This window comes from Podarcis pityusensis (genome assembly GCF_964106645.2).
Source record: "Podarcis pityusensis genome assembly, chromosome: 14".
Lineage (NCBI taxonomy): Eukaryota > Metazoa > Chordata > Lepidosauria > Squamata > Lacertidae > Podarcis > Podarcis pityusensis.
In genome coordinates, this window is record NC_138039.1 from 33120438 (window position 1) to 33146923 (window position 26486).

Genomic DNA, 26486 nt, shown 5'->3' on the forward strand with positions numbered 1-26486 from the left:
ACTCTCTGATCAGAAGTTGAAAATGCTGGACATTTATTATTATTCTTATTTGCCCAGTATTACTGCTTTTTAAAGGACGCGGGTGGCGCTGTGGTCTAAACCACAGAGCCTAGGACTTGCCGATCAGAAGGTCGGTGGTTTGAATCCCTGCGATGGGGTGAGCTCCTGTTGCTCAGTCCCAGCTCCTGCCAACCTAGCAGTTCGAAAGCACGTCAAAGTGCAAGTACAGTGGTACCTCGGGTTACAGACACCTCGGGTTACAGACGCTTCAGGTTACAGACTCCGCTAACCCAGAAATATTACCTTGGGTTAAGAACTTTGCTTCAGTAGGCCCCATTAGCTAAACTGGTGCTTCAGGTTAAGAACAGTTTCAGGTTAAGAACAGACCTCCAGAATGAATTAAGTTCTTAACCCGAGCATTTAAAGCATTTAAAGAATCATAGAGTGGGAAGGGACCATGAGGATCATCTAGTCCAAGCCCCTGCAATGCAGGCATACGCAGTTGTCCCATAGCAGGATCGAACCTGCAACCTTGGCGTTATTGGCACCATGCTCTATCCAACTGAGCTACCTAAATTCCCTTGGTTCATACACATTCCGCTGCGCTTCTGGGTCAGGCTAAGGATTGTCTCGCCAGCATTCTGTTACATACTCATGATGCTGAAACACAAGAGCCCTGCTGGGCCATGCCAAAGGTCTATCTAGCCAAGGGTTTCCCAAACTTGGGTCTCTAGCTGTTTTTGAACTACGATTCCCATCATCCCTGACCACTGGTCCCGCTAGCTAAGGATGATGGGAGTTGGACCTCCAGCTGTAGTTAGACCACAAGTTTGGCAAACTCTTACCTAGCCCAACATCTTGTTCTCACAGTGGCCAACCGGATGCATGTGGGATGCTCAAAAGCGAGACCTGGGAGCGGCGGCACTCTCCCTGCTTGCAAATCCCAGCAACCAGTATTGATGCAATCCTGTGAGCTAGATGGACCAATGGAACAATGGCACTAGGTCTTTCCCATGGGACTTTTGGTAGCCTCTCAGAGCATAAACAGAGCCCAGGTTGGATCAGGCCAAAGTCCCACCTAGACAGGCATCCTGTTCTCACTGTAGTCACCCATGTGCCTATAGAAAGTCTGCAAGCAGGACCAGAATGCAACAACTCTCCCCTCACCAACCTTGTGATTCTCAGCACCAGCATCAAGAGACATACATACTAGAGCACTCATCACATGACTAGCAGTCACAGGTAGACTTATCCTCCATGGTTCTGCCAGCCTTCTCTTCTTTATTTGCCCCCAGCATCTTGACACTCAGAATTTAGACTGCCTTTGAAGCTCCGTTTACTAGGGAAGCTTGGATAGCTCACTTAGTTACAACGTGGTGCAGATAACGCCAAGGTTGCAGGTTCGATCCCTGTATGGGACAACTGCATATTCCTGCATTGCAGGGGATTGGATTAGAAGTTGATCCTCAAGGTCCCTTCCAACTCTACGATTCTATAGTTCTACCTATCATAAGGATGGAAGACGAGTCTGCTGCTGGATGAGGGCAGTGGCTCGCCTTGCCAAGCATCCCATTATCCCAGTGGCAAGCCAGATGCTTACAGGAGGCGCACAAGCAGCAGGACCCGAGTACAACAGCTCTTTAGCCTCCTGCGGTTTCCAGCAACTGGGATTCAGAAGCATAATGCCTCCGGCCATCAGGGTCAGTAGCCATTGACACATCACCTTCCATTTAACTTGTCACATATCCTCTCCCTACATCACATGCACTGCCCATTTAGCAGTTTAATAAATAAATGAGATATATTCCCAGATCAAATGCCCTGGAAGTTCTGAGCCAGCTGCAGGCAGAGAACAGAAGGTGATGGTTCTTTTTAATTTTATTTGCCGACAGCAGCTACAACTTTTCTTTTAGTTGTGCAGCATAAAGGGAATAGTGGGGGAGGGAGATAAAGAACCGAACAACGCCAGAGTTTTCTTGCATCGTTCAAGAAAAGTATTTTAGATATTACACACACACACAAGGAGAGGGAAGGAGGGAGTGTGTGGAGGGGGTACTCACATTTCACCAAACCTATTAAAAAAGAAGAGAGAGGGGAGAGGGGAGAAAGAGAGAGAGAGAAGGGGGGGGTGAGGTTTGCAAGAAGACCAGCCAGGAATAAAGAATATACAAGTCTGGAAACAGATACATCCTTTTGGATAAGGAAAACTGGGATCAGAGCCATATAACGGAAGGGAGGGTGGAAAAGAGAGAGAAGGAAACGAACATGCCGTTTGGCTTTGCAAACTTTTGCATCTTGTTAAGGGGGCGGGGGAGAGATGCAACAAATATGGGGCTTCCCTAAAATGATTGTATCTCGAAGGGTTGGTGTGCGTTTTGAAAATGCATGCAATTTGCAGTCCAGTCCGCCACCCCCCCCCAAAAAAAAACTTCCCTTCCCCGCGCCCGCTTCCAAAATGTCAAATCCAGGGAGACGACACAGAAGGCAGAAGATTGAAGTGGGGAGAAAATCCGCAGAGCCAGCCTACCTGTATGGGTGCCCGGTCCGCAGAGCACCAGTAGCAGCCGCAACAGAAGGGGAGATATAAGAGACAGGAAGGAGCCGTCAAACATTTTATTGCAGCCGAGGGGCCTCCGCAACTGGGCTCTGCGGTGCAGGGAGAAGAGGAGGAGGAGGAAGGCGAAGAAGGGCCGTTGATGGCGGCAGCAGCGGCAGCAGCAGCGGAATCCCGACTTGCAGCGAAGCCCTCCCAGACTTTGGAAAAATTAATTAGCGCTACAAACTCAACGTGGTTTACAGAAAGGGAGGAAAGGGGGGAGGGAGAAGCGGGGGAGAGAGAGGGAGAGAGCATCTCCTCCCTTCTCCACTCGCAGGTGCTGATTGGAGCTTAACCTCCCAGAGCTACACCTCCTGCCCACTGATTGGTCGTCGGAATTAACACACTCGGGTAAATAGCGAGGTTGTAAAAGGAGAAGCGGTACACGTGGGTTGCGGGCGAAGGGGAAGCGCCTCCGCCAGGTGGCGCTACAGAGGCGGATGCCGGTTGGTTGGTTTTGCAACCTGGTGGGTTCAGGTGCGCTTGGGTCACAGGCGCTGCCATCCCAGGCTCTCCTACCAGGCTGACCTGCAGAAGTTCAGCAGGAGACGTTTTACTTGGCTTGGAGATCAGGTGCCTGGGGAAAAAGGGGTTTTCCCTTCTGTGTTTCTGTGCATTGGGCTGGCTGCTGTGCATTGAGCTGGCAACCCCTATGGCCATGCCGTGAGATTCACCTCCGCATGTTAGCTAGCTGTTGAAAGTACAGTACAGGACCAGGAAGGGGTGAGGGGAGATGAAGTACAGTTGATGGATTCCTTTTTACAGTTATTTATTTTACATACAAAAGCCTGTCTCAGAGGACAAGCGGATTGGGTGTTGTCGTTTTTAATGGTAGACGAGAAGGAATGTCAGCAAGTGTGTGGTTTGTCACACGAGAGAGAAGCTGTACCTGCAGAAAATTCTCTCCTTTGCCCAGTTAATAAAAGCCCTGCAGCCCTGCCATCCTCCTTTTGCTTCCAGTCACCTTGCCAGAATGATTAAGTTTCAACTGGAAAGAGGTCAAAGCAGAGCCTTTTGGGAAACACTTCTTTGACCAAGAAACACTCTGAGGCTGGGGACTTGGAGGAGTCTGCAAGAGTAAGCTGCTCAAAGTTTGCTTGCCTGTGTACAATATTTATTTGCATCCTGCTTTCAGAAGTGACTGGTGCCCATTTGAACTGGTAGGACAGAAGGCAGGGAGTCTAGCAGTAGGTGGCACCAGAGCCAATGACAGCAAGAGCCACCCAATTCTCTGGCTGCCAGCTTGCTTCTGGGAACAACTCTTCAGAAACCATGCTATGCTCACAGAGGTTGACTCAATTCTCAAATTATGGACAGGTAGGTGGACCCTTAATGGCTCAGACCCAGGATACCTGAGGACCTGCTGGAGGGCACCAGGTTGAGGAAGGCTGGTGTAGGCTGCTAGATCATGCCTGGCTCATCCTATGAGGATGTGCTCTCCATGCAGAAGATCCAGAATTCAATCCCTGGCATCTTCAGGCACTGTTTGGAAACACTCCTGTCTCAAATCCCCAGAGAACCGCTGCCAGGAATTGCAGCCAAGCCTTCTCTCACCTGTTACCCTCCAGCTAGTTTAGAAGACGACTCCACAAAGTTCTCTCCTGTGAGGGTTCTAAATGCAGCCCTGGAGGGCAACAGCTGCCTTCTCCTCCAGACTGGGACACTGACGCCAGCTCTGCTCCTGGATCTGATCTGGGGCAAGGCAATCACAACCACCAGGTTTTGGGATAAAAAATGGGAAGAGGGCATCTGGGGAAGATGGCAAAGTGTTGGAGGGTATCCTCTCTTGTACTAATAGTACGGTCTACTTCTTCTTCCTCCACTATGGATTTCCAGACATGACCCAAACCATTTACTGACCTTGCTTTAGTGCCCAGGCCTTCCTTTACTCCCAGACTTGCACTCTCCTCTGGGAGCTACTTGACTACCTCAAGTTATCTTATAGGAAACAAACCCTTCCACTGCTGCTTGTTCTATATTTTATTCTCATTCTCTCTCTCATTCTCTCTCTCTCTCTCTTCCTCTCTTCCCCCCTCGTCTTTGTCATTTTAAATACCCAGCAGAGAAGCCAAGTTTTGCAACCATTATTGCAAAGTTAGTAAGCCTTCAGAGACATCAGGCATATGTTATAGACATCTTTGCAATAAGAATCCCTTTGGCTCTTGGCCTGGAAAGCAAGGGTTAAGTTGGCTGCTCATCAAAGTAACTTTCCTCCCTACATCCCTTCCCCTCTTCCAGATAGCATCTCTGGCTTCCTCTCAAGGGGATATCTATGTAGCATTGTACTTGTGACAGTGAAGCTTCTGAAACAGATTAGCTGCTGTCCAGTTTCGCTGAAGGCAGGGAACATTGGCAGTTTGACTGGGGCTGAAACTTCCCATGGACTGAAAGGGACAGTATTAAGGACTGGAAGCTTTGGAAAGAAACTCAGGAGGTGGGGAAACTAAAGGGTAAGCAGCCCGAGGACAAGATAGTTTCAGAGGTCATCTCTGCCACAATCCTGCAGAATAACTTTATGGTCTTAGCCTGTGTGTGTGAAACTCTCTAAGGTTCCAGGGGAAGGTCCATATAGCATCTGCTTTGCATTCAGGTGGCCCTAGGTTCCTTCCCCACCATCTCCAGGTAGGGCTGGCCAGTCAGTGTAGACAGTACTGAACTTAGACCAATTGTCTGTCTCAGTAGGAGGCAGCTTCCCCTCCCTGTTCCTTCCTGTGGTTGAAGGAAGTGTGTGATGGATCAGGGAGCAGTAATACACAGAAAAAGTAAGTGAAGTAGGAAGAGGTTTGAGGCAAAAGGCAGAGAAGACAGGAAACTGTAATGAGAATGGGATTGAACTTTTGCTTCTGCAATTAAGTTATTATGCTCTCCAGCCACCCACGCTTGTCCTTGTGTTTAATGCACAAGGCTGTAGATCTGTCCCTTGGGACAATAGTGTCTTGTGAGTCTGAGACACTATCTACGTCGGACTAATGCTTGATCAAGTGGTTGTGTGAATGCCCTCTGTGCCCAGAGTAAGTTGGATCCTTTCAGCCACATCCCTGTTTCTTGGGGAAGCAGAAGAAGCTTGCAGAGCTAGGGGTGCAAGGGGTGCGTGCCTAATTGCATCATCAGGTATATAGCGGGGTCCACAGCTGTCCTTCCCAAGCATGGTTTGAACGAAGTGGGTGGGTAATACAGAAGAACTGAACCTTTGGCATATCCAATTGATATTCTGCCCATTTTAGCTAGGCAGCAAAATGGTGCAGATCATCCCAGGCAAAAGCCCATATCTGGGTAGCACAGGGCTTGCTATCAACCCTAAAATCACTTAGGCATCATATATTAAAATGCTCTTATCTGCTATCTGGTTCATTTTTGTGGCCTTCCTAGAGAACAAACACATGACAACATAGTCATGACTTGATGCCTGTTCTCATGAGAGCACACAGGAATCTTCAGCACCTGATCAAGCCTTTGTGTGCCTGATTCTTCTGTACCCACAAAATTGCAAAGCCCACACCATACATTTAAAGTGCTATGATGCTACTTTGAACAGTCATGGTTTCTCCCCAAAAATTATAGGAGCAGTAGTTTGTTTAGGGTGCTGAGAGTTGTGATGGGGCCTTTATTTAGGATTGCCATATGTCCTCTTTTTCCAGAACACATCCTCTTTTTCAGGGGTATGTAAAATGAGAGTCATCATAGCGATCCATAGTTAAAAGTAGAAGTCGGCAAATGTGTCCTCTTTTTTGCTCTTCAAAATATGGCAACCCTATGCCCTATTCCCCTAAGTGAGTTATAATTCCCATAGTTCCCTGGGAAGAGGGGTTGATGGTTAAACCACTAAGCTGTGAATTCTGTCCAAAGATCCTTAGATCGTCGCAGAAATACAACACCCAGAGCCCCTGGATTGGGAGTTGTGTTGATTACTGGTACTCAGCTTTGAGCCTGTTTTAAACTAATATAGTATCTTTGGCAATCACTTGTAGCTGAGTAAGATTGTCTTCCATAAACACGGTTTTAACAATGAGTCCGTAAGTGACTGTGGAGGCCAATTCTGGATCCACATGTCCTTCTACAGTGGGGACATTGGTTTCCGGGCGGGAGTTGATCACGGTGTGGATTTGCCAAGCGTGCCTTCCTCTTAGTACGTTTCTCCCTTGTGTCCTGAGTTTGAGTGTCTTCAAAGCCCATGACTTTGGTAAAGGCTGTTCTCCAACTGGCTCACAGGCCAGTGTTTCCCACTTGTCAGTGTTTATACTACATTTTTTAAGATTTGCCTTGAGACAGTCTTTAAACCTCTTTTGTTGACCATTACGCTTTACGTTGACCATTACGTTGAGCATTACACTTTCCATTTTTAAGTTCAGAATAGAGTAGTTGCTTTGGAAGACGATCATCAGGCATCTGCACAACATGACCAGTCCAACGAAGCTGATGTTGAAGAATCATTGCTTCAACACTGGAGATCTTTGCTTCTTCCAGCACACTGATATTAGTTCGCCTGTCTTCCCAAGTGTAATTTTTTTTCAGAGACACCACTGATGGAATCTTTCAAGGAGTTAGAGATGGCGTTTATAAGTGGTCCATCTTTCACAAGCATACAGTAAGGTTGGTAATACAATAGCTTTGTAAACAAGCATTTTGGTTTCCCTGCCAATGTCCCGGGCCTCAAACACTCTGCACTTCAATCGCGAGAAAGCTGCACTTGCAGAGCTCAGGCGATGCTGGATTTTGGCATCATTGTTGGTCCTTGTGGAAAGATAACTGCCTAGGTAGGAGAAGTGATCGACATTTTCCAACGTTACATCGTTGAGTTGGATTTGTGGCACTGCAGAGGGGTTATAGAGCAGGAGCAGCTAGCCTCTGTCCTGTGGACCAGCTTTCGCCCGCAAGACCCTGCAACCTAATCTCCTGATCTGATTTCCTGTGCTGGCTGGGAATGATGGGAGTTGTAGTTCAAAACGTGGGTTGTGGAAAGCAGGCACAGACAGACCTTTAAGAGAAAGCCTGGCTCGCCAATTAATAAAATTGGAAGGACTGCTGACAGCCCAATGGATTCTACCTATAATTAACTCTAAATGGTGTGTTGCTCATTTCAGCCTATAAAGCAGTCATGGCAGGCTAGTCTATAATAACCGAAGACTCAGACCTATAATCAGAGTTGGCCATCTTCTGGATTATTTTTTTGGGGGGGAGGGGTGAGTATGGGAAGTGTACCACAACTTCTATTTTGTATAAATAAAAGATGTTTGGTTCTTATGGACGTGTAGACAGATTTGAAAACCCAGAGTCAGCGTTGGCAAGATTTTGCAGTGACCTCTGAGCTTGGCCAAACTACATCTCTCTTCTTTGTGGCCTCTGTTTACTTGACAATACTAATTAAATGTTCCACGTTTTGCTGTACCTCTCTTCTTCCTTCTCCACTACCAGTTCTGGTCACCTGCAATCATAATTATGCAAAACGGGGCTCAAAATACATTGTGCAAATCAAGGGAATTTGTTCAAATTGAGGACAATGAGGACAATGCATGTATTAAATGAGTATTTTCATAATGTGTTGCCTGTAAAAAATGTGCATAACCAGGTGATATAAAGGCAGTGAAGTTTGCAGGGGAAGGGAGACCTCATGGGGTCATTTAAGTCCAATTCCCAGATGGCCAATGATGGCTACAGTAGTCACAATCCAGCAACACCTGGAGGCTCGCCAGGATCAGGCCCCTAGGAAAGGGGAATGTTTCAGAATGTTTGGGGGCAACCTGGCAGATTCCATTATGCATCCTGACAGTCATTTGCTTACAAAGTCAATGGAGGGGGATGATTTCTTCTCCATAGTCTCTTAAGATTGGTCCTCACCTTCTCCTATACAGAGAAGTGTGACTCTACCGCCACCTAGTGATCATTTTTAGCAATACCAAAACTGGTATTGAGGCTGTAATCCTAAACACACTTGTATGGGAGTAAGTCCCCTTGACCTGAATAAAGCATAAGTGGTTCCATTTGCTAATATCCCATCCTTCCTCCTCCTATTGCTGTTGGTCTGCTGACCAACAGCAATAGGAGGAGAATGGGATATTAGCAAATGGCACCAACCCTGCTCCTACTGCACTGGCTGTCAGTTAGTTTCCAGGCCCAGTTCAAAGTGCTGGATTTGAGCTATAAAGCCTTAAACAGCTAAGGACCCCGTATGAACTGACCTGGACCCTGCCTTCATCATCTGAGGCCCTTCTTCAGAGGATGCCCTTCTTCGTGTGCCCCCTGCACAAGAAGTCTGGAGGGCAGCAACCTGACCGGGCTTTTTCTGTGGTGGCTCCCGGTTTGTGGAATGCTCTCCCCAGGGAGGCTCGCTAGGCGCCTTCATTACATATCTTTAGGTGCCATTGTTCTTCAGTCAGGCATTTGGCTGATTAAACAATCTGTGCCTTTTAAACTGTGGTGGTGTTGAGGATTATTGTTTTTGTTTGTTAATATGTTAGGTGTTTCTGTGTTTTTAAGCTGTAAACTGCCATTTGATCCTATGATGAAGAGCAATGTATACATGTTAATAATAATAATATGATTGTTTCAGGAATGGGGATTGTTCCTTCTTCTTTTTACTTTTGAAGTTGTTTGTTTGCTATATAGAGTTAACCGCCTTAAGCATCTCCATTGGCAGGGGCAAGTAGGATAGACATTTTAGGACCAGTAAATAAATACTGATAAAGGATAATCCGATTGCAGTTAGAATTCTCATATAGCCAGAAACTGAAAGTAAAAAGTATAGTGCACTATGCTGTTGGTCGTGAAACCTTTACACTGATTGGCTGAGCTTCTGTGATGATAAGGTGTTCACAAACATTCTAAGTGTTCAAGAAACAAAGCTGACAATCGCCACAGTCCAGTAACTATGAGGGAAGAGACTATTGGTTTTTTTTTTTAATAAGATATTTATTAAGATTTTCAAAATATTACAAAATAAAAATAGAAAAAAGAAAAATACAAAATAAAATTAGTTAAAAACAAATCAATCTTTCAATTACTTATTTTTCATTAGCTTGTTTCCCGGACCTCCTCACGCCTCCCTTTTTTGTATTCCAGTTCAGTTTGTTGGTTCAGCAAATCCTTCCCCTCTTTGTTTATCCTAATCTCTAATCTTAAAGTATTGTAACATTAAATCTTTACCTGTTAGTAATCCATTTTTCATATTCCCTTATAATATTTCTGCTAAAAACCATTTAATTTCTATCCAACATCATTCTAACATTCATTAGGGAAGAGACTATTGTTGGTCTGGCTGAGATTAAAAATTTGCAGAGGCAAGAGCAGCTTTGTGGCTCAGGCAAAGGACAGTGATCCTGGAAAAGAAGGGTGCTGGCAGTCAAGAGATCCATGAGGCAAAGTTGCTTCAGGAATGGTTCAGAGTAGGCAACGGATTGAGGAATTCGTTGGTGAAGGAGAAGGCAGTATGAACCAAATGCAGAGGATGAGAGTGGAACAGGGGAAAAATATTTTTCAAATATTCATGTGAAATCAAGAGCCCATTCTTTGGCTGGTTTCTTGCATTGTGGCTGTTCCGCTGGGTGATGCTAAAGAGAGCCAGTGTGGTGTAGTGATTAGAGTGTTGGACTAGGACCTGGGAGACCAGGGTTCAAATTCCCAATCGGCCATGAAGCTCATTGGATGACCGTGGGCCAGTTACTGGCTCTTCGCCTAACCTACTTCACAGGGCTGTTGTGAGGAATAAAACGGGGAGGGAGAAAACCATGTGTGGCACCTGAGCTCCTTGAAGGAAAGGTAAAGGTAAAGGGACCCCTGACCATTAAGTCCAGTCGTGGCCGACTCTGGGGTTGTCGCGCTCATCTCGCTTTATTGGCCGAGGGAGCCGGCGTACAGCTTCCAGGTCATGTGGCCAGCATGACTAAACTGCTTCTGGCGAACCAGAGCAGCACACAGAAACGCCGTTTACCTTCCCGCCGGAGCGGTACCTATTTATCTACTTGCACTTTGATGTGCTTTCAAACTGCTAGGTTGGCAGGAGCAGGGACTGAACAACGGGAGCTCACACCCCGTTGCGGGGATTCGAACCGCCGACCTTCTGATCGGCAAGCCCTAGGCTCTGTGGTTTAACCCACAGCACCACCCGTGTCCCTTTCCCTTGAGGGAAAAGTGAGATATAAATGTGACAGGTAAAACAACAACAAAATAGCAGTCAGCAGTCTGTGGTGCCTGATCACACAGTTTTTAATTGGGCAGTTTTGGAGTGTCCCCCCCTTTTAATTGTACCTCTGCAAAACATAGGGTTTTCCCCTGAGGCTGTTGATGCTTCCTGCCCCACCAGCTATGTGTTGGGGTGGGTGGTGCCATTTTTGCCTGCTGGATGTGGCCGTCTGAACATGGATATCAGAAACAGAGGGGAGGATGACTCATCGCAAAGACTCTTGATACTTGAGGGGGTCCCGGCTTGAGACAAAATGTGTATAAAGCCAGAATATTGTTTTCTTCTCCTTTCCTTCTGAAATCATCATTACCATCACCTTCCAGAAGGTCAGGTGAGCCTTACCCAGTGGCCTCCCGAAATGCTCGAGCCCTTGGAATAAAAATGAGCCTCCCGAACATCAAAGCCAAAGCTCGCTGCATTTGGTGCCTTCTTATTCCGTGGGACGCCTTTTGAACTTGCAATGAATGAAGAATGAGGAAAAGGGAGGCAGAGCCCCACAAACAATTGACAGCCCAGCAAAAAGCAGGGCGAATGGGGAAGTTGCCAGCTGAGTAAATAGATGATATATCTTCTCCGCTTGGGGGGAAAAGAAGAAGTTGGGAGCAACCGAACATCAGCCATGTTGCCCCTATAGCAGATTGTTATGACTTCACGTTCAGAGTGGGCAGAGAGAAGAAGTCATATGTTGGAGCTCAGGCCACTTTCTTTGGCCTCACCTTCTAATAAACCCACAGCCTCCAGTAATCCTGTCAAGGGGGGAGGGGCTGTCAGCTAAATAAACTCTCAGAACCCTACTGGAGCCCTCTGTGGTCAGGGAGGAGGGAGATTAGGTGCCTTTGATCTCCCCATCTCTTTGATTGGGAATCCCACTCTTTGACAAGGGATTAACGTCAAGGTCTTCACTTCCTCTCTGCTGCTTAATACCTAGGCTGACTTAGAAGACAGGGTGGAAAGCAGAAAGGTTGGTTCTCCCCCCTTTCCTCCCTTGCAGGGGGTCCTACAGTTCTTGCCAGTTCCCACCCCCACCTCAAATCTCATCTCTGCAGTTTAAGTTGGAGGCTTTAAACCTGCAATGGGGCTCCTGTGGTTCTCCAGATGTGGTTGAACTCCAAATCCCATCCACCCAGGAGCTGTAGACCCACCTCCAACCCTGTTCCCATCACCGCTTTTGGTCTGTTGCAACTGCTCTGTTGTGCATGCTGCCAACACCAATAGTTGGGTCGCCAATAGCTAACAGAAGCCACGTTTCAGATTGAGGAAGTCCATTGGGGATGAGAAGCCTCAGGCAAGTGAAGGTGCATCAAAGTGAAGAATGTAAAAGCCTACTGGATCAGGCCAATGCCCTATCTAGTCCAGCATCCTTTTCTCACCAGAACAGGTGCCTGTGGGAAACCTTCAAGCAGAGCTTCAAGCACAAGAGCACTCTCACCTTTTATAGCTTCCAGCAACTGGTGTTCAGAAGCATAACTGCCTTCAACCATGGAGGCAGAGCACAGGCATCGTGGCCTTTGATAGTCCTCTCCTCCATGAATATGTTGAATCCTCCATGAATATGTTGAGGATGGATGGCGGCTAACAGATTGAGGTTGAATCCTGACAAGACAGAAGTTCTGTTTTGGGGGGACAGGAGGCGGGCAGGTGTGGAGGACTCCCTGGTCCTGAATGGGGTAACTGTGCCCCTGAAGGACCAGGTGCGCAGCCTGGGAGTCATTTTGGACTCACAGCTGTCCATGGAGGCGCAGGTCAATTCTGTGTCCAGGGCAGCTGTTTATCAGCTCCACCTGGTACGCAGGCTGAGACCCTACCTGCCCGCCGACTGTCTCGCCAGAGTGGTGCATGCTCTAGTTATCTCTCGCTTGGACTACTGCAATGCGCTCTATGTGGGACTACCTTTGAAGGTGACCCAGAAACTACAACTAATCCAGAAAGCAGCAGCTAGGCTGGTGACTGGGAGCGGCCGCCGAGACCATATAACACAGGTCTTGAAAGACCTACACTGGCTCCCAGTACATTTCTGAGCACAATTCAAAGTGTTGGTGCTGACCTTTAAATCCCTAAACAGCCTTGGTCCAATATACCTGAAGGAGCGTCTTCACCCCCATCATTCCACCCGGACACTGAGGTCCAGCGCTGAGGGCCTTCTGGCGGTTCCCTCGCTGCAAGAAGCCAAGTTACAGGGAACCAGGCAGAGGGCCTTCTCGATAGTGGCACCCGCCCTGTGGAACGCCCTCCCACCAGATGTCAAAGAGAAAAACAACTACCATATGTTTAGAAGACATCTGAAGGCAGTCCTGTTTAGGGAAGTTTTTAATGTTTAATAGGTTATTGTATTTTAATATTCTGTTGGAAACCGCCCAAAGTGGCTGGAGAAACCCAGCCAGATGGGCAGGGTATAAATAATAAATTATTATTATTATTATTATTATTATTATTATTATTATTATTATCCTTTTTTTTTAAGCCACCCAAGCCGATGGCCATCTCTGCCTCCTGCAGGCGTGAGTTCCATAGTTTAATTATTTCCTGAGGCCAAGTTCTAAGCAAGGCTAAGCCATGCCAATATGAGAGACTGTAGAACACGTTTACTGTTTACATGGTATGGAAAATGAGTCTCTTCATGTATGATTTTCATACCTTTTGGTGCATGGCTGTGTTTTTAAGTACCATAATTCTTCTGAAACCATTTTTTTTTATAGTTCCAGCTGGTGGTCATCACCTCTGGCTTTTTTGTAGGTGTTCAACAAAATATGCATCCTTAGGGATCTTCTATTCATATAATCCTATATATCTATATGTGCTTTAAATACTTCTGTTCACTCATTGTCAACTGTTCTGAGCATCTGCAGCTGAAGGAACTAGGCAACAATCCCTGCGGAGACCCTGTTTTTCTTTCAAAATCAGCAAAATACAATTTCTTTACCTTTCCCTCCTTCACAGTTTGGGACATGCATAACGCCAAAACTCACATATTCCGCTTTGTTTTTGGATAACTTGATGGAAAATCTAAATTAAATATCTATGTGCATACACACACTAAGGACAGACAATTTTGGTTTCCTTTCTGATTCTCCTTTTCCCAATCTTCACATTTCCGCTTCCCTTTGTGATTCTTGCAAAGATTCATTGGCATTTCAGTAGGCATACACACATTTCTTTGCAAGCAATTTTACCAAAGATAATGCATTTTTGTCTATATGTATTTTTACTCATATATGAGCTATCATCCACACATTCCTCCAATATACTTTTTAAATTTTAGTATACATCTTTTGGCTGGAGAGCAGCATTGCAAATTTTAGAGGAGTATGAATTTCAAAAGATAGCTGTGATTTAGGAAGTGGGGATTAGGTAAGTTTACATTAAAATCTGAACTGAATTCCTCCCTCATCTCTAGCACATAAACAAACTATGATACATTGAAGAAGTTCTCTGTCTTGGTTCATTATTTGGATTGCACTGTAGGATTTGATATTGTCTTGAACTTAGGGTTGCCATATTTCAAAAAGTGACAATCTGGACACAAAAATTGGTGAGCATTTTTAAATTTATTTTTTGCCCCAAAATCTATACTTCTGTTGCCATACACCCGGATTTTCCTGGACATTTCAGCAATTTTTGGCCGGACACCGTTTATGTCTGGGAAAATACAGGCATATGGCAGCCCTACATGAACTGGCAGGACAACAGGGAGGAGGAAGAGGAGCCTGACTACACCCCTTAGGACACACCAGGGGAAGCAGGGGATGGGGAAGGGTGTACTCACAGTGTGACGGAGGATAGCGAAGGGATGGGTGTCAGTGCACAGGAAGCAGAGCAGCAGAACACAGCAGGCTCTGAGAAGTAGGGAGCAGTGGGCTCCAGGAGGCAGAGGAAAGCTACGGCCCACAGCCCAGCTCCCTAGCTGGCCAGGTGAGGCTCACTAGCTCTGGGAAGAGGCGTGTGATTCCTCAGCTGGAGTAGGCTTGGAACAGGTGAGTGTCACATGCCTCATCAAGCCCAGATGTTGCAATCAGCTTGCAAAGTACACAAGTGAAGCAGAGCTGAGGGGTTGTGTCTGCTCAGCTGCCCATGTTGAGGCACTTTGACTTGGATGCTCCTGAACCTATATGGGACTGTGCTTTGGGTTTGACTCTGGACTGTGTTTCCTGACTTTGCTTGTGTGGATAGACTCCTGGTCTTTTAACTTTGGATTTGACACACTGTGCGCCAGGTAGGCCAGGGGTTCAGGACAGATCCAGAAACTGCAGTTAGTGTAGAATATTGCAGCATGACTGCTGACAGGAATGAGGCCTTGTCAGCATATAACACCTGTGCTCAGAGATCTGCACTGGTTGTTGATTTGATACCAGGAAAGGTTACTATTAGTATGTAAAGCCCTGTAGTGGTGGCACTTGTATTAGTGCCCATTCTGCTGATATGTCAACCAGCCAAATGTGAGGTAACATACCCTCCAACATATTTCTGATGAAAATAGGGACATCCTGAGGAAAAGTGGGACATTCTGGGATCCAATCAGGAACTAGGACAGCTTCTGTAAATCCAGGACTATCCCTGAATAGGAACAGTTGGAGGGTCTGGGGCAAGGCAATCTCCACTTGAATTAGCTGGAGCTAAGTTCTTTCCTATCCAACATGTATTTCCAGTAATAAACTTAGCTTCCCTATTTTCCACAGTCAAGGTCTTGGGGTTCTCCTCCAAGCCGGGATTTCGGTGCACAATTCAAACTTCTGCTGATACATTTAAACTCTAATTGCCACCATTTAAAATATCATCTCACCCATTATATGCCCCCCCCCAATCATTCCACTCTGCAGGAGAAGGCACACTGCAGATAGAATCTGCAGGTATCCTGTATGTATGGTATAGAAACTGGGCCTTTAGTGTGGTGGCACCTTCTCTTTGCAATTACCCCCACTATACACCAGGTGGATCTTTATTTTCTTTTCTTTTTTTTAACATATGGAATTGTTTTTAATTGTTTTTTATTGCTGATGTTCTTATTGCAAAATCACGTTTCAGGAATTTTACGGGGAACCATCCTCACATCCTATCGTCCTCACAATGGAACTGATGTAACAAAAGAAGATGAGACAACACATTTTTTAAAAGGTTTACTGAAAAACCAGTTTCTGTACTGGAACCTCAAGTACAACATCCTGAAGTCTTAAAGTAATAATAACTTCCACCCACCCACAGACTGCATGTCCATATCTGCACTGGATCCTGGATTTCCTTGGCGCCTGTTCTCCTCACTGATCCCATTTGGACAAACAGCCTTGCCAGCCCAGGTGGGGCCCTTTTTCACACCCACCCATTTTTCTAATATACAGGAGCACAAGGCAGCCACCTTAACATCCCTGGCTCGCCTCTTCTCTTCATAGGAAGCTGCCTGATGCTGCGTCAGTTCACTGGCCTATCTCGCTCAGTTTTTGTCTTCAATGGCTGGCAGTAGCTCTCCAAGGTTTCAAGCAAAATACTTTCACCAGCCCTCCCTGAACATGCTGGAGATTGAACCTGAGGCTTTCTGTGTGCAGAATGAGCGCTTTGCGACTGAGCTACGGCCCTTCCCCAACCAGTCACTGGTCCTACAGGCTACTTGTTGTTCACCCATCTCAGATGCTGGTCAATTCCACAAGGCTCCTCATCGATCCATCCGCTGCTGCTGCTTCTGCTGAGACAGGAGCTCAGGGCCGTTTCCTGACCCTTTTCCTTTCTGCCCCTCTTTCATTCCCAGCTGACAATCAGTGGCCGAACTGAACACGCCAAGTCAGTGCCAAGAAGGGATAGCTCCTCGCATCAAGTGCGGTCCTAGGTTTCCACCTAGGATTGGTCCAACAATAAAGCTAGTCCTAGCTCTCTTGAATCTTTGTCTAAACTTAGCAAAAAAAGCAACTCGCTGGGCATATAAAGGCAGAGGTAAATATATAAATAAATACATACACACGTTAACAGGTAGGTGACGTTGCAATTTATACATACAGAATACACACACATCCCACCCCCTCCCAGACCAAAGAGGGGAGATTTTACAACACTTGTGCGGTTCAAATGGGGGGGGGGGGGGAATAAAGTCACGAATACAGAGCCAATATTGTTCCTCTAGATCAGCCTTCCCAAATCTGGGGCTGATAGTAGTTCCAGTCCAAAAACTTTTCGGGGCATCAAATTGGAGAAGGCTGATCCAGAGATTGCTGCTGTCCTTTCTCCCTACCAGATAAGCAGCCAAATGAGTTGGGGCTTGGGGAGACGCCACCTGTGGAATCTCTTGGGGGATGAATTGTGTAACCTCAGGATAATTATTTCCGGTTTCCTCAGGTTTTTTTCTAAAAAAAACCAAAACATTTTGGAGCAGAGATGATGCAAAATTGAGAAGAAAGAGGCCAATTCTAAAGTGGGAGTCAGTGAAGTATCACTAAGCAGTGTCTCGTTCACTGGGCAGTTGTTTGGCCTAGTGGTTGCTGGTGCCCATTGGGAATTGGAGACAGATTTCAAGGAAATAAACAACTATCTGATTTTTAGAAGACATCTGAAGGCAGCCCTGTTTAGGGAAGTTTTTAATGTTTGATCTTTTATCATATTTTTAATATTTGGTTGGGAGCTGCCCAGAGTGGCTGGGCGGAGTATAAATAATTTATTATTATTATTATTATTATTATTATTATTAGGCCAACCTGCAACAGAGGCAGTCATGGACTCCAGATGTGTTACTTGGTTTCTTGGAGGATAGATTGTTTTTAGAGAGAGAAAGCAGCAGGCTTCAATGGACACCTCACTGCAAAGCAGTGTAACAAAAACATAAAGGAAGAGGAATTCTTTGTAGGGCTTCAAGGCATCGTCAAATGAGCTGCTTTCCTAAAAAAATTGCAATTCCCACTTGGCACAACTGAGCCGAGAAAGAAGCAATATAGCCCAACCAAGGCCTTCCATGCCCTTCAACTCCAGAATGATCTATGCATGGGATCACTGCCACCCACAATTTGCACAAGGCTGCTGGAGGCCCTGCAAGAAATCTCTAACTCAAGGGGTAGGAAGGTTGTGCCGAGCTGTCAGCAACCACCTGGGCTAGGACCAGGAGCTCCCAGCTCTCCATGCAGCCACCGTGTGGTAAGCCACCAGAGATGCCATTTGGACCATCTTCCAGGGCAGCAAAGGGCTGTAGCTCCAAGGTACGGCATCTGCCTTACATGAAAAAGGCCCCAGGTCCAATGCCCGGCATCTCTAGGTAAAACTGGGGAAAGAATCCTATCTGAAACCCTGGAGAACTGCTTGTGTAGAAAATGCTGAGCAAGATAGATCTGACTCAGTCTAAAGTCTATGTTCTCAGGCTCCCCACATACCAGGGTGGCCGCTGGGCCCTCCCACAACGTCTTGTGCTTCTACCATCAAGTAACAAACAAACTTAACAACAATTCCCAGAGTGGCTTAATGGTCAATCGTCATTCTGGAGAAAAATGTCACAAAGAACCTTGGTAGAGTTTGGTCCACGCTGCCTCTTCCTAAGGTCAACCCTCCCAAGAGAGAATTAGAAGCAAATCTCAGGTAAGCAACCAAGAAAGGCTTGAAACTCAACAAAGATGCCCTAATGCCTTATTGAAAAAATTCTGGTGGCAACAACTTCACATAAAACCCCGCACTTATGAAACCATGTTAAAACATTATTAGAGACTCGGCTAAACTGTTTAAAGCGCTTATCAAATTCTAAATGTGTGAGCAGCTCAGTTCGAAATGATGACACTCCAAAGACTGTTTGGTGATCCTTGAGAATTCTCAAGAGTTGAAAAGGTCAGGATTGCCATGCACCCGTATGCACTGTGTTAGAAAGTGGCCCATTAAACACATTTTGTCGAGTTAAGCAAATTATTCTTGCTCTTTTAAGAAACTGGGCTCTCTTCCAGCTCAACTGGCCGGCAATAAAATCAATCATGGACTCCAGTTAAGATGTTGACGCTAAGCTCTCTACTGTAGGATGGGTTTCAGGCGCAGCAAACAGCACCCTGAGGAGAAGGCGCTGGCAACACGCTAATGATTGTTGTTGTTTAGGAGAGGGTAGCTCAATCCATTCTTGCTTCCGTTTTTGGTGCACTCCTCTTCGACATCACTGAAAGAATCTTCTTCTTCTTCATCACTCCTTTCATCTTTCACATGCTAAGTGGGGAGGGGAGGAAGCGTATTAGTCACCGTTCACAGATGCCAACACACACACATCCATTGCTGACAGCAGCAGAACATAGAGTTAAACCAAAGGACATTCAGAAGGAATGGAAACAGGCTACTTTTGATTGAAGAAAGAGGCGGCAAATCAGAGGCTGAAACTGATCTGAAAACACTCTCACCAAATCTGCACCCTGCACCGGAATCCTCACGCTTAGAAACTCAATGTACAGATTAACTTACATCATCCCAGGTTACATTGCACTAAAACAGAGGCCAGGCACATTTGAACCGAAGGTGCTTGAGAACAAAGAATAATCAGGTAGAAAATACAGAGGAGGAGGAGGAGGAGGAAGAGAAGAAAAAAACAGGTCAGTAAAAACTGATTCATGTAAAACTGGAACTTTGTTCTGTCATAAATACTCATGAACAAGTAGGATGCAGGAGGGGCAGTGAGTGTACTAGCGCTACTAGTACATCGTCCTTGTCTCACCAGTACTTCCCAGGGCTGGGCAACTTTCGGTTTCCCTCAGTTTCTCATTTTTCCATTCTTATGTTCAGTTCTCCACATTTTCATCGGCATTTGAAAATTCATCAGTGTTTAAGTCTGAGTTTCTCTCAATGAACACCCATTGCTGTGTGAAATAGCTGTGCGACTCTACCATTGCACTTTAAACGTGAAGGAAGTTCCACCCACCAATTTCAGTCCATTTCACCTCCTCATTAGAATCGTCGGTTGAACTGACCCAAGCAGGATGATTAAGGTCTGTGTATGTTAAACTTTAACCAAAAGTATGCTTTATGGAGATCGAGAAGCGATAAGAGCTTTTGGGAATGGCGCAGCAATTAATTCGGAGTCGCCATCTTGCCAAAGGATTTATAGCCGGGAGGAAGAACGGACTTGTTTTTAGACTGCATTCCTAGTGAATCTCCTCAGAGGTTTTGAGAAAGGAGGCAGATTGGTGAAGATTAATGACGCTAAGACTGTTTTGATGTATGGAAGTGATGTTATATGGAAAACGTCTGGATATGGCTATTGGATAAAAAAAATAATATCCACGCAGGATTACAAACTGTTCTAACCAGCTTGCGGAGACTATCAGAGGTCACAAAGAGAAAGGAAAAATATATGAAAATAACAACAAGAGATGTGGAAAAACAATAAGAAAGGACTGGATAGTACTGTGAACATCATAAGGTTAGATTTGTGGACATTAAAACAGCAGTAAGAAGCAAGAAGTTGATTGGATCCCCTTCGGAATTTGAAATATGGGTACCCCCAACTAAAATTTAAAATTCGGCTGTGTAATTTGGAATTTATGTAATTTGGTTTGATTTGATGTGATTGGTCGGTTAATAAAAAAATATTCTTAAAAAAAATAATCAGTCCATTTCAGTCTTTTCCACCCAACATCAGTGCAATCCCATGCATCTCCACTCAAAAGTAAGCCCTTGTGAGCTCACAGGTAAGCGCACAACGGCCTTAGAACATTTTGGGATAAAAATTGCAAAACAAGTGCAGGCATTCATTCACTGGCCTTTCAGATCTGTCCCAGGTCTACAATTAGTAAAAGACTCCTATGTTAGTAGCCAGTCTGACGGCAATTGTCCGTCATTGTCCCCCATTCCCCTTTATCTATTAAGTTTCCATGAAGACAGAGTAAAGCTAGGAGGGAAAATTAAAGCATAAACTCTACCAGCTTGACCGCAAAACATAAACTTCCTGGGGTTCTCTCTTTTGTCTTTTCCAGAGCAATGCTCACAAGGGTATCCAAACAAACAAATCACAGTGTAAATACTGTAGGATAAACTTGGCACACCATCAGATAGAAGGAAAGGAAAAGCCCCGCACAGACAATTGATGAGGTATCATTTTGTTCAAATCGCCCACTGGCACTTCCTGAGCTAAGGACACTTTGCATTCGCAGTCAAAAGTCAACAATGTTTTCTGGGGGTCTGCGATGATTACCACAGGAGCGCACAGGGAGGAAAGCCTCCACAAATTAAAAAAGAACAGACATGCTGAGCACAGAAAGAGAATAGGAACTGGGCTTACTGTCCAGTTCTGGGTGTGCACATGCTGGATTTGCTTGTGACTGAGCCAAGAAGTGCCGTGGCTCAGTGGTAGAGTGTCTCCTCTGCATGCAAGAGGTACCAAATTCAGTCTCAAGCATCTCCAGGTAGGAATGTCCTGTCTGAAGCAGTGGGCAGCTGTTGGCAGTCAATGAAGGCAATCCTTAACTAGATGGTTCCTTGATCTGACTCAGCAGAAGGTAGCTTTCTATGGATCTAAAGATCTTGAGGCTATGTTTATGAGGAAATACTTCCTCACCCCACCCCACTCCAGTGTATTATCTGGAAGTTCGTTGAAATATTAATGGGACATTCACCCATGAACACATAAAGAAGGGTGTTGCTTTTGTGTAGTGCAAGCAGAAGAGGAAAAGCACAAGGAAAGATCTTTCTGCCTGTTTTGAACGTTCAAGACTATTTCGTTGTTCTCTCTCTCTCTTTTTTTTAGTGGGCGCTGGAATCTGCTCTGAAATTATGTAAAATGTCACCAGATCACGACTCGAGACGTTCTATAAAAACAGCTGCCTCAAGCTAGGATGTGTTGAGCTACATTTGGAAGCCCGGCTGAATAGTTACAAGGATAATAATTCCAGGTACCTAAATCCACTGAAAAAGTCAACTCGTGTTAATCCCAACATGTAAAAATAAAATAAAATTATTGTGAATAGGCCTGGGTGATGGCCTTCAGTTGGCCTATTAACAATCCATTCATGCGGTGATAAGACAATCTTCCTTTTTAATTGACAGTAGCGTACGATGGATAGTCACATGGGAGGGGAGTTTCAAATAACCCAGATGCATCATGGGAGAATTATAGAATGGTACTAAAACTTTTGAGTCCATCAGTACGATCCAGTCTGCATTGATCTGTATACAACACACAGACCCATTGTGATTCTTTACTCAGAAACAAGTTCCACCATCACCAATGGGGCTTGCTCCTGAGGAAGTGTGCAAAGAATTATAGCCACGTGTTTCATTGTGAGGACATCCTGAAAGAACGAAAGCTTTCCCACCTCCACCAGTCACAGGAGAAATCTGTTTGATCTGCTCCCTTTGTACCACTGGAAAAAATGATTGTTTCAATTCCTGCCTCTGCAAGCCTGCAAAGCCTAATAAGAAAAAGTTACTTATCTCCTCTGCCTCACAGTGCCCAGCCTGGTGATAACACAATAAAGATGCAAGGAGGGATCTGCAGCCCAGGTTAGGAAAAGAGGTAGTTAGCTACTTTAAATGAATTCAGATCTCCAGGGCCTGATGAGCTGCACCCAAGAGTACTAAAGGAGCTTGCGGAGGTAATCTCAGAGCCTTTGTCTATAAGCTTTGAAAATTCTTGGATAACAGGTGAGGTCCCTGCAGACTGGAGGTGGGCAAATATTGCCCCCATTTTTAAAAAAGGGGGAGGAGAAGACCCAGGTAACTACCAACCAGTGAGCTTGACATCAATACCAGGGAAGGTCCTTGAACAGGTAATTAAAGCTTTTGGTTTGCGAGCACTTAGAAAAGGATGCTGTGATTACTAAGCCAGCATGGGTTTCTGAGAAACAAGTCATGCCAGACAAATATCATCCCCCCCCCCTTTTTTTGCTAGAGTTACAAGCTTAGTGGATCGGGGGAGTAAGAGCTGTTTGACATTGGAACAGATTCCCTCAGAACGTGCTGGAATCTCCTTCCTTTGGAATTTTTAAACAGAGGTTGGATGGTCACCTGCCATGGATACTTTAGTTGAGATTCCTGAATAGCAGGAGGGTTGGGCTAGATGACCCTCAGGGTCCCTTACAACGCTACCATTCTATGATCTCCACGTCTCTCATTTTCCAGGATCCAGAAAAGCCAACAGCACTCAATATCAAACTGGTCTCTTAAGTTACTGCTCAGTTTTAACCAGGTGGAGACTACAATAATTCACAATTAATCGTGTACTCTGTGGCTTCCTATAAATTCTGTGGGCTGTGTTATTGAAATCCACTAACTACTCCAGGGCTATGTGACTTTGGGAGAATGTCAAAAGCTCAGGCAGCTCCACACAAGTCATCACATCCCATTGCTTCCCCAGCGAGTCCAATTATAAATCTCCTCCTGGCAACGAAACAAAGGCCGATATAATAAGCATTTTGGTGCTGTTACGGAATTTCTTTGTTAACCCTAAGACAAAAGCTTAGAGTTGAGCTAAAGAGCTCCTTGTTATTAGACTTTGTTTCACATTATGAATGCTTCCTTAGCCAAAAAACAGACTTCTCGGGTTGGGGTGCATTTTATCGAGTGCTGTCATCGCAGATCGTCTGGGCAGTTGAAATGGCTCTGCCTGCTCAGGCCTTCAGATGGGGCCAGACCCAGACTCAGCTTGCAAGGTGGGATGGAGCTGCTTGGCCAGCTTCCTAGCGGGGGGCGGGGTGGGGGGAAAAGGTCATTTCGCTTATCGGTGTGGGACTAAAAGACCCCAGGCCTGAAAACCTTCTGCTTGAGATTGCTGGCAAGGGGTGATGATGGAAGCGAACGGGGATTGGATGCTTACATGACAAAGGAAAAGTGGTGTTCTCAGAACTTGTTATCAAAAACAAATTCTTGGGATGTAGCTAGAAGAACAAAACTGCAAGGTTAGCTGAAGCTGGCACAATGAAGTAAAACCTTCTTTGAAACAGCTTGGCTACATTCACAGAATCACAGGGACTACCAGAGTTATCTAGTCCTCCCCCCCCCCCGCAATGCAGGAATCTTTCACCTAATGAGGGGCTCAAACCCCAACCGAGATTAAGAGTCTCATGCTCTACCAGTGATCTGCTGCATGCAGCCCTTGGGTAAGTGAGGTGCTGGGTTTTGGGATGGAGGCATGAGTTCTGGCTGAGAAAAAGCCCTGACTATGAAAATGGGTGCAAAAAGCCTGCTTCCCTTGGGGAAATTTACCTAAAGAAGGAGACTCTCTGCTGGGTTTCTACCTGTTCCTCGCAAGCAATACAGCCTTTCAATAAATTGATCTTTAGCAGATCCTGCATTGCAGAAGGATAGACTGGATGACTCTTTGGTCCTTCCAACTCTATAATTCTAGATCTTTGCAACCCTAAAACAATTCTCAAATACTTTCGTCCACACCAGGAAGGAGAGGGGCAATGTAGGAGGGAGGTTAGAATAGTGCAGACTTTCCAGCGGAGACAATCCCGCAAATGTGTTTGCACCGCACCAGTCTCCCTTCTGCCTCCCCACACTGTTAAGCCACTGGGACCCACCTACTGGGAAGCTGGCATAGTGGCTCCATCCCACTTGGAGAGGAAGGAAGTTGCCTGCGTGTCCACATGATCTGCACCCAGTGGTTTATATTTAACAGTTTCTCATCTTCACACACAGAGAAGCAAGCTGCCTGGAATCCCAGGAAAAAAGCTAACTATTATCTGCATGTCAATGGGGTTTCCCGGAACAATCAAGTTTTCTGGGAACTTGGGGCTGGCACCAAAGCACACTGCTGTGTGATGCCAAGGGTGTTAGCATGGGAGCAGAATGACTCCTGTCACGCAATAGCGACATACAAAGATGAAACTGAGAGTCTGGTTGGAACTTGCACCTGAATTGATTAACAGAATCACATTCACAAGTCTGAACAAATGGTTGCAGAGAGAGAGGAGCTGCTGGTGCATTTGCAATGTGCCAACCTTGCCCTGCCCTTTCTCCATCCTGGCATATGGCAGCAGCACAGGAACCAGAGGTCAGGTAAGCACCACTGCCGCCCTCCCCACTACTGAAGTGGATCTGGTTGGTATGGATTTTCTGGGCAGTATTTTCCTACAAAATCGAAAGCGCTGTTCTCTGCACAAAAGCTGCAGTCTTCCCTTTGTGGTTTTTCCAAGTGACATTACATCCAGAAGGGAATCCCAAGATCCCTTATTACTGCATTGCTGTTTCCAGTTGCTATGTGAAGCCATGAAAGTGCTGAGGAAAAACCTGTAGAAGACAAAAGGTTGTACAGGAAACTGAGGAAGTACATCTTCCATTGATGCTTTTTGCCCTCAAGTATTTTTCTCAAACATTCAGGGGCGGAATCCTCTGAAATGGGTATTGCTTTTGCCACAAGAACATTCAGCTTTGGGGAGTAAGAATGGTTTCTGAATGAGCTTACCAGGCAAGTGTTTACGGATAATGTACCAGAGTGAAGGAAGTGTGAGAAAAGGTCACTTTGCTGATTTTCTTCATGCAGCATTTTGAGATGTTCCTTTTCACCAGATATCCTGTTCAGCTCACTTGACTGACAGGTTTCTGGGCCAATAAGAAAACAAAACGCTTTCTTCTTTGATTTTCTATAAACTGAAAAGAATTCATTGGGTGGAGACCGGCATGTTCTTTTCAGGAAGATCTTTGCCTTGGCAGGAACATTTTACACTCTTGACTGCAGTATCAGATTTCAATCTTGGACTCCAACTTTGGCCAACTTACTCTCCACGAAACACATTCCAGAGTGGGGATGTTGTACAAAAGCCAAGGTTTTTGCTTTTGTTTTTGACTGAAGAGGAAGTCAATAAAAAAGGAGGAGAGCTTCACACTATATAGAAGCCATCCAGCTTCTTGGAATTTTCGGCTGCTGAAGAGGAAATGGCACCATTCCCTATTCTCTCTCTCTCTTTTAACAAAGCCACTCTGAAGTTGAATGGGATAGGAGCAGCAAGGGGTGTGTGTGAAAACTGTATCCTTTCACTAGCAAAGTTGCCGCCAGTTCCACAGTGTTCCAGGTAGGCTGAGTTGCTTAAGCCACATTGCCCAAGTGTTCGTTTGCTGAGTGGAAGGTATTTAAGTCACAGGATGTTTGGGATAGGTGAAGTTACAAGATAAAACAGAAGAATGAGGAGATGTTAACAAGATGAATCCCTGTAGAATCAAATAGGAAAGCTGATCTTGGTCTGAATCTTTTCAGGTTACAGGTAGGAAGACTACAGTTTCTCCTTCAATGAAAGCTCCACAAACATAGAAAGCTAGCAGGTCATTAAGGTCATCAGCATCATTTCTCCCTGACAGTTCGTTTATCTATATGCAGGGAGTTTCTTCCTTGTAGGAACATTTGAACGCAAGGACACCCCACCCAAACACCCACATGTGGCCTGAAGCAAAACAGGCCAATAAAATATTTACTACTTGAGCCTGTTAAACTGTATAAACAAGCCTTCAAATACCACAATTGGGGGTTGGGGTGGAGTGGAGTGGGATAAGGTACCAAAGATGCTCAACAAAATGGCTGTTATGGTAGTGATGTGAAAACCTGTGGCCCTCCAGATGTTTTTGGATTCCCAACTCCCATCGCCCCTAGCATCATCCCATGCTGGCTGGGGATGATGGAGGGTTGGAACTCACCAACATCTGGAGAGCAATAGGTTCCTCATCCTAAGATTAGAGCAGAGGTTCTCAAATTGTGGTCCATGGAACACTAGCAGTCTGCAAGCCTCATTCAGGTGGTCCACAGCATATCTGTGAAGAACGGTGGGGGCAGTGGCTACTCAATCGTTCTTAGAA

The 26486-nt window shown here is 45.5% G+C and overlaps 2 protein-coding genes across 7 annotated transcripts in view; both read right to left on the bottom strand.

Annotated features, from left to right (window-relative positions):
- The window catches only part of ADAMTS17 (ADAM metallopeptidase with thrombospondin type 1 motif 17), a 174729-nt gene extending 171914 nt beyond the window's left edge, over positions 1-2815 (bottom strand). For 2 of the 3 annotated variants that reach the window (XR_013979206.1, XM_080980306.1), the window contains exon 1: positions 2528-2815. Coding sequence is in view for 2 of the 3 variants with exons in the window: in XM_080980306.1 (XP_080836432.1) it covers positions 2528-2612 (85 nt within the window). In the remaining variant the exon portion in view is untranslated. The remainder of the gene's footprint in view (positions 1-2527) is intronic. The other variant, XM_080980307.1, reaches the window with a different exon arrangement.
- A 14287-nt stretch (positions 2816-17102) lies between these two features.
- The window catches only part of LOC308462571 (ceramide synthase 3-like), an 84293-nt gene continuing 74909 nt past the window's right edge, over positions 17103-26486 (bottom strand). For all 4 annotated transcript variants that reach the window (XM_080980341.1, XM_080980339.1, XM_080980340.1 and 1 more), the window contains one exon: positions 17103-18917. In XM_080980341.1, the coding sequence (XP_080836467.1) occupies positions 18792-18917 (126 nt within the window). In that variant the 3' untranslated portion in view covers positions 17103-18791. The remainder of the gene's footprint in view (positions 18918-26486) is intronic.